The sequence below is a fragment of the Salmo salar genome, chromosome ssa13 (genome assembly GCF_905237065.1).
Source record: "Salmo salar chromosome ssa13, Ssal_v3.1, whole genome shotgun sequence".
Lineage (NCBI taxonomy): Eukaryota > Metazoa > Chordata > Actinopteri > Salmoniformes > Salmonidae > Salmo > Salmo salar.
In genome coordinates this window covers 56,248-73,310 of record NC_059454.1, presented here as the reverse complement: position 1 = coordinate 73,310, position 17,063 = coordinate 56,248, and the positions used below count along the sequence as shown (strand labels likewise).

The 17,063-nt window shown below is 61.0% G+C and overlaps 1 protein-coding gene across 1 annotated transcript in view; it reads right to left on the bottom strand.

Annotated features, from left to right (window-relative positions):
• The window catches only part of LOC106566319 (plexin-B3), a 415,201-nt gene that overhangs the window by 391,555 nt on the left and 6,583 nt on the right, over positions 1-17,063 (bottom strand). Inside the window, exon 2 of the mRNA XM_045692714.1 lies at positions 868-1,047. Coding sequence (XP_045548670.1) covers positions 868-1,047 — 180 coding nt within the window. The remainder of the gene's footprint in view (positions 1-867; positions 1,048-17,063) is intronic.

The following is a 17,063-nucleotide window of genomic DNA, read 5'->3' as shown; positions in this document are numbered from 1 at the left end:
TGAAAAATGTTGATAACTTCGCCTTGCCTTTATAATCACCAGAAAATAAGACGAGAAAAAAATTCAAATAGATTGCTAACATACGATGGGAGTCCCTGGGTTGCCTGGGGGAGGACCAGCCTCCTCAGTGAATTTCATAAATATAAAAATTGCGAAACATTTAAAGTTATCCATTTTATATAAAACTATACTAAATATAGTCACGTCACCAAATAATTTATTAAAAACACACTGTTTTGTAATGAAGGTCTATAGTAGCTTCAACAGCACTCTGTAGGTTAGCACCACGGTGTAGCCGGAGGACAGCTAGCTTCCGTCCTCCTCTGGGTACATTGACTTCAATACAAAACCTAGGAGGCTCATGGTTCTCACCCCCTTCCATAGACTTACCCAGTAATTATGACAACTTCTGGAGGATGTCCTCCGACCTCTCAGAGCTCTTGCAGCATGAACTGAAATGTTGTCCACCCAATCAAAGGATCAGAGTATTAATCTAGTACTGAAAGCATAAGCTACAGTTAGCTAGCACTGCAGTGCATAAAATGTGGTGAGTAGTTGACTCAAAGAGAGAGAAAGACAATAGTTGAACAGTTTTTAAATTAATTTCCTCCAAAAGGAAGGAGAAGCAGAGAAATAGAGAGTTTCACGTACTTAGCTAGCAAATGCAGCTAGCTAGTTTAGCCTACAGAAACACCCTGCCACTGATGTGCAGCCTCCCGTTCTTGTCCCCCAGCAATGCGATGGTGTGTGTGCCTCTGTGTGTGTCTCTCATTACTGTGTGTGTGTGTGTGTGTGTGTGTGTGTGTGTGTGTGTGTGTGTCTCTCATTACTGTGTGTGTGTGTGTGTGTGTGTGTTTGTATACACACCTTGTGCAGCCATCCGTTCTTGTCCCCGAGCAGAGCGATGGTGTGACCGGCCTCGGTAGTGGTGGTGACTGCGGTGAGTTGAGTGTCAGTGGTCAGAGATGGGGCGGCAGACAGAGGAACAGCGGAGGCGATGGGGCTGGGGGTGTGTTCCCCTCCACACGGATACTTCTTTAATGAATCCTAAAGAAAAGAAGAGTCAGAGGTGGTGATTGGTTGATTGGACAATTAAAAATGCATAATGCATATAAAAGTTTGCCATGATTGGTTGATTGAAAATACATATAAAAGCGATCCGGCAAAAATACAACATTATGATACATCGCTGTATTCTGTATCAGAAAGACAACATTACGATACATCGCTGTATTCTGTATCAGAAATACAACATTTCGATACATCGCTGTATTCTGTATCAGAAATACAACATTGCGATAGATCGCTGTATTCTGTATCAGAAAGACAACATTACGATACATCGCTGTATTCTGTATCAGAAAGACAACATTACGATACATCGCTGTATTCTGTATCAGAAAGACAACATTACGATACATCGCTGTATTCTGTATCAGAAAGACAACATTACGATAGATCGCTGTATTCTGTATCAGAAAGACAACATTACGATACATCACTGTATTCTGTATCAGAAAGACAACATTACGATAGATCGCTGTATTCTGTATCAGAAAGACAACATTACGATAGATCGCTGTATTCTGTATCAGAAAGACAACATTACGATACATCGCTGTATTCTGTATCAGATTGACAACATTACGATACATCGCTGTATTCTGTATCAGAAATACAACATTGCGATACATCGCTGTATTCTGTATCAGAAATACAACATTGCGATAGATCGCTGTATTCTGTATCAGAAAGACAACATTACGATACATCGCTGTATTCTGTATCAGAAAGACAACATTACGATACATCGCTGTATTCTGTATCAGAAAGACAACATTACGATACATCGCTGTATTCTGTATCAGAAAGACAACATTACGATAGATCGCTGTATTCTGTATCAGAAAGACAACATTACGATACATCGCTGTATTCTGTATCAGAAAGACAACATTACGATAGATCGCTGTATTCTGTATCAGAAAGACAACATTACGATAGATCGCTGTATTCTGTATCAGAAAGACAACATTACGATACATCGCTGTATTCTGTATCAGATTGACAACATTACGATACATTGCTGTATTCTGTATCAGAAAGACAACATTACGATACATTGCTGTATTCTGTATCAGAAAGACAACATTACGATACATTGCTGTATTCTGTCAGAAAGACAACATTACGATACATTGTTGTATTCTGTATCAGAAAGACAACATTACGATACATTGTTGTATTCTGTATCAGAAAGACAACATTACGATACATCGCTGTATTCTGTATCAGAAAGACAACATTACGATACATTGTTGTATTCTGTATCAGAAAGACAACATTACGATAGATCGCTGTATTCTGTCATGACTCTCCTGGTCGAGGATCAAAGGCCTCAGATCAGCTTGGTAAATAGCTGACAACAACCTGACCCTCTTACCCACAGAAGGAGAGGAATGGGGGGGGGGGTGGGCGGTTTTGACACCTTAACACTCGGTCGTAAATTAAAGCAGGAGGGGGAATCTCTCCCTTTGCTCCTCAGTATTGGGAAAGGAATGTCTTTGTTACAGAAACATTTTTCTGCCCAAAACTATAAACACAGAAAGAGAGAACTTTAAAACAATATTTCTAAGATGTGAATGTTTAAGAACGGTCCGTGGAGATCTGAAGAATAATCCTGTCACATTGTTTATTATTTTGTGACGTTAATAAAAACTGTATGAACCACATACATTAACATAGGAGGGAAACACATTCAAATCAAAATGTTATTTGTCAAATGCTCCGAATACAACAGGTGTAGTAGACCTTGCAGTGAAATGCTTACTTACAATCCCTTAACCAACAATGCAGTTTTAAGAAAAATACCTAAAACGTCTGGGTAGCCATTTGATTATCTGTTCAGGAGTCTTGTGACTTCGGTGTAGAACTGTCAAGAAGCCTTTTGGACCTACACTTGGTACTCCGGTACCGCTTGCTGTGCGTTAGCAGAGAGAACAGTCTATGACTAGGGCGGCTGGAATCTTTGACAATTTTTAGGGCCTTCACAAGGTGAAGAAGATAAATACTGTAACTTAGGAAAGAAACACCTTCACGAGGTGAAGAAGACAAAGACTAGACCAGAACATTTGAAAGTCTGCAGCTGTGTATGTAAAGGGATATAGAATTTGACTCCTCTACCCGAGAAAGAAAGGAGAAGATCCCATCTCAGACAATCATTGGTGCATTTTGAAGAAACATCCACAACCAGAGAAGCTCTACAACTAAGAAGGCGACCTCTGGTGGACAAGCCGAGCCTGACACCGAAGCCGAGCCTCACACCGAAGCCGAGTCTCACACCGAAGCCGAGTCTCACACCGAAGCCGAGCCTCACACCGAAGCTGAGCCTCACACCGAAGCCGAGCCTGACACCTAAGCCGAGCCTGACACCGAAGCCGAGCCTCACACCGAAGCCGAGCCGGACACCTAAGCCGAGCCTGACACCTAAGCCGAGCCTGAAACCGAGCCTCACACCGAAGCCGAGCCTGACACCGAAGCCGAGCCTGACGCCGAAGCCGAACCTGACACCGAGCCTCACACCGAAGCCGAGCCTCACACCGAAGCCGAGTCTGATACCGAAGCCGAGCCTGACGCCGAAGCCGAACCTGACACCGAGCCTCACACCGAAGCCGAGCCTCACACCGAACCCGACACCGAAGCCGAGCCTGACGCCAAAGCCGAACATGACACCGAGCCTCACACCGAAGCCGAGCCTCACACCGAAGCCGAGCCTCACACCAAAGCTGAGCCTGACAACGAAGCCGAGCCTGACGCCGAAGCCGAACCTGACACCGAGCCTCACACCGAAGCCGAGCCTCACACCGAAGCCGAACCTGACACCGAGCCTCACACCGAAGCCGAGCCTCACACCGAAGCCGAGCCTCACACCGAGCCTCACACCGAAGCCGAGCCTCACACCGAGCCTCACACCGAAGCCGAGCCTCACACCGAAGCCGATCCTCACACCGAAGCCGAGCCCGACACCGAAGCCGAGCCAGACACCAAAGCCGAGCCTGACGCCGAAGCCGAGCCTGACGCCGAAGCCGAGCCTAACGCCGAAGCCGAGCCTCACACCGAAGCCGAGCCTGACACCGAAGCCGAGCATGATCCCGAAGCCGAGCCTGACGCCGAAGCCGAGCCTGACGCCGAAGCCGAACCTGATGCCGAGCCTCACACCGAAGCCGAGCCTGACACCGAAGCCGAGCCTCACGCCGAAGCCGAACCTGACGCCGAAGCCGAACCTGACACCGAGCCTCACACCGAAGCCAAGCCTGACACCGAAGCCGAGGCTGACGCCGAAGCCGAGCCTGACGCCGAAGCCGAACCTGACACCGAGCCTCACACCAAAGCCGAGCCTGACGCCGAAGGCGAGCCTGATGCCGAAGCCGAACCCGACACCGAGCCTCACACCGAAGCCGAGCCTGACACCGAAGCCGAGCCTGACGCCGAAGCCAAACCTGACACCGAGACTCACACCGAAGCCAAGCCTGACACCGAAGCCGAGGCTGACGCCGAAGCCGAGCCTGACGCCGAAGCCGAACCTGACACCGAGCCTCACACCGAAGCCGAGCCTGACACCGAAGCCGAGAATGACGCCGATGCCGAACCTGACACCGAGCCTCACACCGAAGCCGAGCCTCACACCGAAGCCGAGCCTGATACCGAAGCCGAGCCTGACGCCGAAGCCGAACCTGACACCGAGCCTCACACCGAAGCCGAGCCTCACACCGAAGCCGAACCTGACACCGAGCCTCACACCGAAGCCGAGCCTCACACCGAAGCCGAGCCTCACACCGAGCCTCACACCGAAGCCGAGCCTCACACCGAGCCTCACACCGAAGCCGAGACTCACACCGAAGCCGATCCTCACACCGAAGCCGAGCCCGACACCGAAGCCGAGCCAGACACCAAAGCCGAGCCTGACGCCGAAGCCGAGCCTCACACCGAAGCCGAGCCTGACACCGAAGCCGAGCATGATCCCGAAGCCGAGCCTGACGCCGAAGCCGAGCCTGACGCCGAAGCCGAACCTGACGCCGAGCCTCACACCGAAGCCGAGCCTGACACCGAAGCCGAGCCTCACGCCGAAGCCGAACCTGACGCCGAAGCCGAACCTGACACCGAGCCTCACACCGAAGCCAAGCCTGACACCGAAGCCGAGGCTGACGCCGAAGCCGAGCCTGACGCCGAAGCCGAACCTGACACCGAGCCTCACACCAAAGCCGAGCCTGACGCCGAAGGCGAGCCTGATGCCGAAGCCGAACCCGACACCGAGCCTCAAACCGAAGCCGAGCCTGACACCGAAGCCGAGCCTGACGCCGAAGCCAAACCTGACACCGAGCCTCACACCGAAGCCGAGCCTCACATCGAAGCCGAGCCTGATACCGAAGCCGAGCCTGACGCCGAAGCCGAACCTGACACCGAGCCTCACACCGAAGCCGAGCCTCATACCGAACCCGACACCGAAGCCGAGCCTGACGCCAAAGCCGAACCTGACACCGAGCCTCACACCGAAGCCGAGCCTCACACCGAAGCCGAGCCTCACACCAAAGCCGAGCCTGACAACGAAGCCGAGCCTGACGCCGAAGCCGAACCTGACACCGAGCCTCACAACGAAGCCGAGCCTCACACCGAAGCCGAACCTGACACCGAAGCCGAACCTGACACCGAAGCCGATCCTGACACCGAAGCCGAGCCTGACGCCGAAGCCGAACCTGACACCGAGCCTCACACCAAAGCCGAGCCTGACGCCGAAGCCGAGCCTGATGCCGAAGCCGAACCCGACACCGAGCCTCACACCGAAGCCGAGCCTGACACCGAAGCCGAGCCTGACGCCGAAGCCAAACCTGACACCGAGACTCACACCGAAGCCAAGCCTGACACCGAAGCCGAGGCTGACGCCGAAGCCGAGCCTGACGCCGAAGCCGAACCTGACACCGAGCCTCACACCGAAGCCGAGCCTGACACCGAAGCCGAGAATGACGCCGATGCCGAACCTGACACCGAGCCTCACACCGAAGCCGAGCCTCACACCGAAGCCGAGCCTGATACCGAAGCCGAGCCTGACGCCGAAGCCGAACCTGACACCGAGCCTCACACCGAAGCCGAGCCTCACACCGCCGAACCTGACACCGAGCCTCACACCGAAGCCGAGCCTCACACCGAAGCCGAGCCTCACCGAGCCTCACACCGAAGCTGAGCCTCACACCGAGCCTCACACCGAAGCCGAGCCTGACGCCGAAGCCGAGCCTGACGCCGAAGCCGAGCCTGACGCCGAAGCCGAGCCTCACACCGAAGCCGAGCCTGACGCCGAAGCCGAGCCTGACGCCGAAGCCGAGCCTGACGCCGAAGCCGAGCCTGACGCCGAAGCCGAACCTGACTCCGAGCCTCACACAGAAGCCGAGCCTCACACCGAAGCCGAGCCTGACACCGAAGCCGAGCCTCACGCCGAAGCCGAACCTGACACCGACCCTCACACCGAAGCCGAGCCTCACACCGAAGCCGAGCCTGACACCGAGCCTCACACCGAAGCTTAGCCTGACACCGAGCCTCACACCGAAGCCGAGCCTGACGCCGAAGCCGAGCCTGACGCTGAAGCTGAACCTGACACCGAGCCTCACACCGAAGCCGAGCCTGACACCGAAGCCGTGCCTCACACCGAAGCCGAGCCTGACGCCGAAGCCGAGCCTGACATCGAAGCCGAGCCTGACGCCGAAGCCGAACCTGACACCGAGCCTCACACCGACGCCGAGCCTCACACCGAAGCCGAGCCTGACACCGAGCCTCACACCAAAGCCGAGCCTCACACCGAAGCCGAGCCTGACACCGAAGCCGAGCCTGACACCGAAGCCGTGCCTCACACCGAAGCCGAGCCTGACGCCGAAGCCGAGCCTGACGCCGAAGCCGAGCCTGACGCCGAAGCTGAGCCTGACACCGAAGCCGAGCCCGACACCGAAGCCCAGCCCGACACCGAGGCCGAGCCCGACGCCGAAGCCGATTCTCACACCGAAGCCGAGACTGACGCCGAAGCCGAGCCTGACGCCGAAGCCGAGCCTGACACCGAGCCTAACACCGAAGCCGAAGCCGAGCCTCACACCGAAGCCGAGACTGACGCCGAAGCCGAGCCTGACGCCGAAGCCGAGCCTGATGCCGAAGCCGAACCTGACACCGAGCCTCACACTGAAGCCGAGCCTCACACCGAAGCCGAGCCTGACGCCGAAGCCGAACCTGACGCCGAGCCTCACACCGAAGCCGAGCCTCACACCGAAGCCGTGTCCTCACACCGAAGCCGAGCCTCACGCCGAAGCCGAACCTGACACCGAGCCTCACACCGAAGCCAAGCCTGACACCGAAGCCGAGGCTGACGCCGAAGCCGAGCCTGACGCCGAAGCCGAACCTGACACCGAGCCTCACACCAAAGCCGAGCCTGACGCCGAAGGCGAGCCTGATGCCGAAGCCGAACCCGACACCGAGCCTCAAACCGAAGCCGAGCCTGACACCGAAGCCGAGCCTGACGCCGAAGCCGAACCTGACACCGAGCCTCACACCGAAGCCGAGCCTCACATCGAAGCCGAGCCTGATACCGAAGCCGAGCCTGACGCCGAAGCCGAACCTGACACCGAGCCTCACACCGAAGCCGAGCCTCATACCGAACCCGACACCGAAGCCGAGCCTGACGCCAAAGCCGAACCTGACACCGAGCCTCACACCGAAGCCGAGCCTCACACCGAAGCCGAGCCTCACACCAAAGCCGAGCCTGACAACGAAGCCGAGCCTGACGCCGAAGCCGAACCTGACACCGAGCCTCACAACGAAGCCGAGCCTCACACCGAAGCCGAACCTGACACCGAAGCCGAACCTGACACCGAAGCCGATCCTGACACCGAAGCCGAGCCTGACGCCGAAGCCGAACCTGACACCGAGCCTCACACCAAAGCCGAGCCTGACGCCGAAGCCGAGCCTGATGCCGAAGCCGAACCCGACACCGAGCCTCACACGAAGCCGAGCCTGACACGAAGCCGAGCCTGACGCCGAAGCCAAACCTGACACCGAGACTCACACGAAGCCAAGCCTGACACGAAGCCGAGGCTGACGCCGAAGCCGAGCCTGACGCCGAAGCCGAACCTGACACCGAGCCTCACACCGAAGCCGAGCCTGACACCGAAGCCGAGAATGACGCCGATGCCGAACCTGACACCGAGCCTCACACCGAAGCCGAGCCTCACACCGAAGCCGAGCCTGATACCGAAGCCGAGCCTGACGCCGAAGCCGAACCTGACACCGAGCCTCACACCGAAGCCGAGCCTCACACCGAAGCCGAACCTGACACCGAGCCTCACACCGAAGCCGAGCCTCACACCGAAGCCGAGCCTCACACCGAGCCTCACACCGAAGCTGAGCCTCACACCGAGCCTCACACCGAAGCCGAGCCTGACGCCGAAGCCGAGCCTGACGCCGAAGCCGAGCCTCACACCGAAGCCGAGCCTGACGCCGAAGCCGAGCCTGACGCCGAAGCCGAGCCTGACGCCGAAGCCGAGCCTGACGCCGAAGCCGAACCTGACTCCGAGCCTCACACAGAAGCCGAGCCTCACACCGAAGCCGAGCCTGACACCGAAGCCGAGCCTCACGCCGAAGCCGAACCTGACACCGACCCTCACACCGAAGCCGAGCCTCACACCGAAGCCGAGCCTGACACCGAGCCTCACACCGAAGCTTAGCCTGACACCGAGCCTCACACCGAAGCCGAGCCTGACGCCGAAGCCGAGCCTGACGCTGAAGCTGAACCTGACACCGAGCCTCACACCGAAGCCGAGCCTGACACCGAAGCCGTGCCTCACACCGAAGCCGAGCCTGACGCCGAAGCCGAGCCTGACATCGAAGCCGAGCCTGACGCCGAAGCCGAACCTGACACCGAGCCTCACACCGAAGCCGAGCCTCACACCGAAGCCGAGCCTGACACCGAGCCTCACACCAAAGCCGAGCCTCACACCGAAGCCGAGCCTGACACCGAAGCCGAGCCTGACACCGAAGCCGTTGCCTCACACCGAAGCCGAGCCTGACGCCGAAGCCGAGCCTGACGCCGAAGCCGAGCCTGACGCCGAAGCTGAGCCTGACACCGAAGCCGAGCCCGACACCGAAGCCCAGCCCGACACCGAGGCCGAGCCCGACGCCGAAGCCGATTCTCACACCGAAGCCGAGACTGACGCCGAAGCCGAGCCTGACGCCGAAGCCGAGCCTGACACCGAGCCTAACACCGAAGCCGAAGCCGAGCCTCACACCGAAGCCGAGACTGACGCCGAAGCCGAGCCTGACGCCGAAGCCGAGCCTGATGCCGAAGCCGAACCTGACACCGAGCCTCACACTGAAGCCGAGCCTCACACCGAAGCCGAGCCTGACGCCGAAGCCGAACCTGACGCCGAGCCTCACACCGAAGCCGAGCCTCACACCGAAGCCGTGTCCTCACACCGAAGCCGAGCCTCACGCCGAAGCAGAGCCTGATACCGAAGCCGAGCCTGACGCCGAAGCCGAACCTGACACCGAGCCTCACACCGAAGCCGAGCCTCACACCGAACCCGACACCGAAGCCGAGCCTGACGCCGAAGGCGAGCCTGATGCCGAAGCCGAACCCGACACCGAGCCTCAAACCGAAGCCGAGCCTGACACCGAAGCCGAGCCTGACGCCGAAGCCAAACCTGACACCGAGCCTCACACCGAAGCCGAGCCTCACATCGAAGCCGAGCCTGATACCGAAGCCGAGCCTGACGCCGAAGCCGAACCTGACACCGAGCCTCACACGAAGCCGGAGCCTCATACCGAACCCGACACGAAGCCGAGCCTGACGCCAAAGCCGAACCTGACACCGAGCCTCACACCGAAGCCGAGCCTCACACCGAAGCCGAGCCTCACACCAAAGCCGAGCCTGACAACGAAGCCGAGCCTGACGCCGAAGCCGAACCTGACACCGAGCCTCACAACGAAGCCGAGCCTCACACCGAAGCCGAACCTGACACCGAAGCCGAACCTGACACCGAAGCCGATCCTGACACCGAAGCCGAGCCTGACGCCGAAGCCGAACCTGACACCGAGCCTCACACCAAAGCCGAGCCTGACGCCGAAGGCGAGCCTGATGCCGAAGCCGAACCCGACACCGAGCCTCACACCGAAGCCGAGCCTGACACCGAAGCCGAGCCTGACGCCGAAGCCAAACCTGACACCGAGACTCACACCGAGCCAAGCCTGACACCGAAGCCGAGGCTGACGCCGAAGCCGAGCCTGACGCCGGCCGAACCTGACACCGAGCCTCACACCGAAGCCGAGCCTGACACCGAAGCCGAGAATGACGCCGATGCCGAACCTGACACCGAGCCTCACACCGAAGCCGAGCCTCACACCGAAGCCGAGCCTGATACCGAAGCCGAGCCTGACGCCGAAGCCGAACCTGACACCGAGCCTCACACCGAAGCCGAGCCTCACACGAAGCCGAAACCTGACACCGAGCCTCACACCGAAGCCGAGCCTCACACCGAAGCCGAGCCTCACACCGAGCCTCACACCGAAGCTGAGCCTCACACCGAGCCTCACACCGAAGCCGAGCCTGACGCCGAAGCCGAGCCTGACGCCGAAGCCGAGCCTGACGCCGAAGCCGAGCCTCACACCGAAGCCGAGCCTGACGCTGAAGCCGAGCCTGACGCCGAAGCCGAGCCTGACGCCGAAGCCGAGCCTGACGCCGAAGCCGAACCTGACTCCGAGCCTCACACAGAAGCCGAGCCTCACACGAAGCCGAGCCTGACACCGAAGCCGAGCCTCACGCCGAAGCCGAACCTGACACCGACCCTCACACGAGCCGAGCCTCACACCGAGCCGGAGCCTGACACCGAGCCTCACACCGAAGCTTAGCCTGACACCGAGCCTCACACCGAAGCCGAGCCTGACGCCGAAGCCGAGCCTGACGCTGAAGCTGAACCTGACACCGAGCCTCACACCGAAGCCGAGCCTGACACCGAAGCCGTGCCTCACACCGAAGCCGAGCCTGACGCCGAAGCCGAGCCTGACATCGAAGCCGAGCCTGACGCCGAAGCCGAACCTGACACCGAGCCTCACACCGAAGCCGAGCCTCACACCGAAGCCGAGCCTGACACCGAGCCTCACACCAAAGCCGAGCCTCACACCGAAGCCGAGCCTGACACCGAAGCCGAGCCTGACACCGAAGCCGTGCCTCACACCGAAGCCGAGCCTGACGCCGAAGCCGAGCCTGACGCCGAAGCCGAGCCTGACGCCGAAGCTGAGCCTGACACCGAAGCCGAGCCCGACACCGAAGCCCAGCCCGACACCGAGGCCGAGCCCGACGCCGAAGCCGATTCTCACACCGAAGCCGAGACTGACGCCGAAGCCGAGCCTGACGCCGAAGCCGAGCCTGACACCGAGCCTAACACCGAAGCCGAAGCCGAGCCTCACACCGAAGCCGAGACTGACGCCGAAGCCGAGCCTGACGCCGAAGCCGGAGCCTGATGCCGAAGCCGAACCTGACACCGAGCCTCACACTGAAGCCGAGCCTCACACCGAAGCCGAGCCTGACGCCGAAGCCGAACCTGACGCCGAGCCTCACACCGAAGCCGAGCCTCACACCGAAGCCGTGTCCTCACACCGAAGCCGAGCCTCACGCCGAAGCAGAGCCTGATACCGAAGCCGAGCCTGACACCGAGCCTCACACCGAAGCCGGAGCCTCACACCGAACCCGACACGAAGCCGAGCCTGATGCCAAAGCCGAACATGACACCGAGCCTCACACCGAAGCCGAGCCTCACACCGGCCGAGCCTCACACCAAAGCTGAGCCTGACAACGAAGCCGAGCCTGACGCCGAAGCCGAACCTGACACCGAGCCTCACACCGAAGCCGAGCCTCACACCGAAGCCGAACCTGACACCGAACCTCACCCCGAAGCCGAGCCTCACACCGAAGCCGAGCCTCACACCGAGCCTCACACCGAAGCCGAGCCTCACACCGAGCCTCACACCGAAGCCGAGACTCACACCGAAGCCGATCCTCACACCGAAGCCGAGCCCGACATCGAAGCCGAGCCAGACACCAAAGCCGAGCCTGACGCCGAAGCCGAGCCTCACACCGAAGCCGAGCCTGACACCGAAGCCGAGCATGACCCCGAAGCCGAGCCTGACGCCGAAGCCGAGCCTGACACCGAAGCCGAGCCCGACACCGAAGCCGAGCCTCACACCGAAGCCGAGCCTGACACCGAAGCCGAGCCTCACGCCGAAGCCGAACCTGACGCCGAAGCCGAACCTGACACCGAGCCTCACACCGAAGCCAAGCCTGACACCGAAGCCGAGGCTGACGCCGAAGGCGAGCCTGATGCCGAAGCCGAACCCGACACCGAGCCTCAAACCGAAGCCGAGCCTGACACCGAAGCCGAGCCTGACGCCGAAGCCAAACCTGACACCGAGACTCACACCGAAGCCAAGCCTGACACCGAAGCCGAGGCTGACGCCGAAGCCGAGCCTGACGCCGAAGCCGAACCTGACACCGAGCCTCACACCGAAGCCGAGCCTGACACCGAAGCCGAGCCTGACGCCGATGCCGAACCTGACACCGAGCCTCACACCGAAGCCGAGCCTCACACCGAAGCCGAGCCTGATACCGAAGCCGAGCCTGATGCCGAAGCCGAACCTGACACCGAGCCTCACACCGAAGCCGAGCCTCATACCGAACCCGACACCGAAGCCGAGCCTGACGCCAAAGCCGAACCTGACACCGAGCCTCACACCAAAGCCGAGCCTGACGCCGAAGGCGAGCCTGATGCCGAAGCCGAACCCGACACCGAGCCTCACACCGAAGCCGAGCCTCACACCGAAGCTGAACCTGACACCGAGCCTCACACCGAAGCCGAGCCTCACACCGAAGCCGAGCCTGATACCGAAGCCGAGCCTGACGCCGAAGCCGAACCTGACACCGAGCCTGATACCGAAGCCGAGCCTGACGCCGAAGCCGAACCTGACACCGAGCCTCACACCGAAGCCGGAGCCTCACACCGAAGCCGAACCTGACACCGAGCCTCACACCGAAGCCGAGCCTCACACCGAAGCCGAGCCTCACACCGAGCCTCACACCGAAGCTGAGCCTTACACCGAGCCTCACACCGAAGCCGAGCCTGACGCCGAAGCCGAGCCTGACGCCCGAAGCCGAGCCTGACGCCGAAGCCGAGCCTCACACCGAAGCCGAGCCTGACGCCGAAGCCGAGCCTGACGCCGAAGCCGAGCCTGACGCGAAGCCGAGCCTGACGCCGAGCCGAACCTGACTCCGAGCCTCACACAGAAGCCGAGCCTCACACCGAAGCCTCACACCGAAGCCGTGTCCTCACACGAAGCCGAGCCTCACGCCGAAGCAGAGCCTGATACCGAAGCCGAGCCTGACGCCGAAGCCGAACCTGACACCGAGCCTCACACCGAGCCGAGCCTCACACCGAACCCGACACCGAAGCCGAGCCTGATGCCAAAGCCGAACATGACACCGAGCCTCACACCGAAGCCGAGCCTCACACCGAAGCCGAGCCTCACACCAAAGCCGAGCCTCACACCGAAGCCGAGCCTGACGCCGAAGCCGAGCCTGACGCCGAAGCCGAGCCTGACGCCGAAGCCGAGCCTGACGCCGAAGCCGAACCTGACTCCGAGCTTCACACCAAAGCCGAGCCTCACACCGAAGCCGAGCCTGACGCCGAAGCCGAGCCTGACGCCGAAGCCGAGCCTGACGCCGAAGCCGAGCCTGACGCCGAAGCCGAACCTGACACCGAGCCTCACACCAAAGCCGAGCCTGACGCCGAAGGCGAGCCTGATGCCGAAGCCGAACCCGACACCGAGCCTCACACCGAAGCCGAGCCTGACACCGAAGCCGAGCCTGACGCCGAAGCCAAACCTGACACCGAGACTCACACCGAAGCCAAGCCTGACACCGAAGCCGAGGCTGACGCCGAAGCCGAGCCTGACGCGAAGCCGAACCTGACACCGAGCCTCACACCGAAGCCGAGCCTGAAACCGAAGCCGAGAATGACGCCGATGCGAAACCTGACACCGAGCCTCACACGAAGCCGAGCCTCACACCGAAGCCGGAGCCTGATACCGAAGCCGAGCCTGACGCCGAAGCCGAACCTGACACCGAGCCTCACACCGAAGCCGAGCCTCACACCGAAGCCGAGACCTGACACCGAGCCTCACACCGAAGCCGAGCCTCACACCGAAGCCGAGCCTCACACCGAGCCTCACACCGAGCTGAGCCTCACACCGAGCCTCACACCGAGCCGAGACTCACACCGAGCCGATCCTCACACCGAGCCGAGCCCGACACCGAAGCCGAGCCAGACACCAAAGCCGAGCCTGACGCCGAAGCCGAGCCTCACACCGAAGCCGAGCCTGACACCGAAGCCGAGCATGATCCCGAAGCCGAGCCTGACGCCGAAGCCGAGCCTGACGCGAAGCCGAACCTGACGCCGAGCCTCACACCGAAGCCGAGCCTGACACCGAAGCCGAGCCTCACGCCGAAGCCGAACCTGACGCCCGAAGCCGAACCTGACACCGAGCCTCACACCGAAGCCAAGCCTGACACCGAAGCCGAGGCTGACGCCGAAGCCGAGCCTGACGCCGAGCCGAACCTGACACCGAGCCTCACACCAAAGCCGAGCCTGACGCCGAAGGCGAGCCTGATGCCGAGCCGAACCCGACACCGAGCCTCAAACCGAAGCCGAGCCTGACACCGAAGCCGAGCCTGACGCCGGAAGCCAAACCTGACACCGAGACTCACACCGAGCCAAGCCTGACACCGAAGCCGAGGCTGACGCCGAAGCCGAGCCTGACGCCGAAGCCGAACCTGACACCGAGCCTCACACCGAAGCCGAGCCTGACACCGAAGCCGAGCCTGACGCCGATGCCGAACCTGACACCGAGCCTCACACCGAAGCCGAGCCTCACACCGAAGCCGAGCCTGATACCGAAGCCGAGCCTGACGCCGAAGCCGAACCTGACACCGAGCCTCACACCGAAGCCGAGCCTCATACCGAACCCGACACCGAAGCCGAGCCTGACGCCAAAGCCGAACCTGACACCGAGCCTCACACCGAAGCCGAGCCTCACACCGAAGCCGAGCCTCACACCAAAGCCGAGCCTGACAACGAAGCCGAGCCTGACGCCGAAGCCGAACCTGACACCGAGCCTCACAACGAAGCCGAGCCTCACACCGAAGCCGAACCTGACACCGAAGCCGATCCTGACACCGAAGCCGAGCCCGACGTCGAAGCCGAGCCAGACACCAAAGCCGAGCCTGACGCCGAAGCCGAGCCTGACGCCGAAGCCGAGCCTGACGCCGAAGCCGAGCCTCACACCGAAGCCGAGCCTGACGCCGAAGCCGAGCCTGACGCCGAAGCCGAGCCTGACGCCGAAGCCGAGCCTGACGCCGAAGCCGAACCTGACTCCGAGCCTCACACAGAAGCCGAGCCTCACACCGAAGCCGAGCCTGACACCGAAGCCGAGCCTCACGCCAAAGCCGAATCTGACACCGACCCTCACACCGAAGCCGAGCCTCACACCGAAGCCGAGCCTGACACCGAGCCTCACACCGAGCTTAGCCTGACACCGAGCCTCACACCGAAGCCGAGCCTGACGCCGAAGCCGAGCCTGACGCTGAAGCTGAACCTGACACCGAGCCTCACACGAAGCCGAGCCTGACACCGAAGCCGTGCCTCACACCGAAGCCGAGCCTGACGCGAAGCCGAGCCTGACATCGAAGCCGAGCCTGACGCCGAAGCCGAACCTGACACCGAGCCTCACACCGAAGCCGAGCCTCACACCGAAGCCGAGCCTGACACCGAGCCTCACACCAAAGCCGAGCCTCACACCGAAGCCGAGCCTGACACCGAAGCCGAGCCTGACACCGAAGCCGTGCCTCACACCGAAGCCGAGCCTGACGCCGAAGCCGAGCCTGACGCCGAAGCCGAGCCTGACGCCGAAGCTGAGCCTGACACCGAAGCCGAGCCCGACACCGAAGCCCAGCCCGACACCGAGGCCGAGCCCGACGCCGAAGCCGATTCTCACACCGAAGCCGAGACTGACGCCGAAGCCGAGCCTGACGCCCGAAGCCGAGCCTGACACCGAGCCTAACACCGAAGCCGAGCCGAGCCTCACACCGAAGCCGAGACTGACGCGAAGCCGAGCCTGACGCCGAAGCCGAGCCTGATGCCGAAGCCGAACCTGACACCGAGCCTCACACTGAAGCCGAGCCTCACACCGAAGCCGAGCCTGACGCCGAAGCCGAACCTGACGCCGAAGCCGAGCCTGACGCCGAAGCCGAACCTGACTCCGAGCCTCACACAGAAGCCGAGCCTCACACCGAAGCCGAGCCTGACACCGAAGCCGAGCCTCACGCCGGCCGAACCTGACACCGACCCTCACACCGAGCCGAGCCTCACACCGAAGCCGAGCCTGACACCGAGCCTCACACCGAAGCTTAGCCTGACACCGAGCCTCACACCGAAGCCGAGCCTGACGCCGAAGCCGAGCCTGACGCTGAAGCTGAACCTGACACCGAGCCTCACACCGGCCGAGCCTGACACCGAAGCCGTGCCTCACACGAGCCGAGCCTGACGCCGAAGCCGAGCCTGACATCGAAGCCGAGCCTGACGCCGAAGCCGAACCTGACACCGAGCCTCACACCGAGCCGAGCCTCACACCGAAGCCGGAGCCTGACACCGAGCCTCACACCAAAGCCGAGCCTCACACCGAAGCCGAGCCTGACACCGAAGCCGAGCCTGACACCGAGCCGTGCCTCACACCGAAGCCGGAGCCTGACGCCGAAGCCGAGCCTGACGCCGAAGCCGAGCCTGACGCCGAAGCTGAGCCTGACACCGAAGCCGAGCCCGACACGAAGCCCAGCCCGACACCGAGGCCGAGCCCGACGCCGAAGCCGATTCTCACACGAAGCCGAGACTGACGCCGAAGCCGAGCCTGACGCCGAAGCCGAGCCTGACACC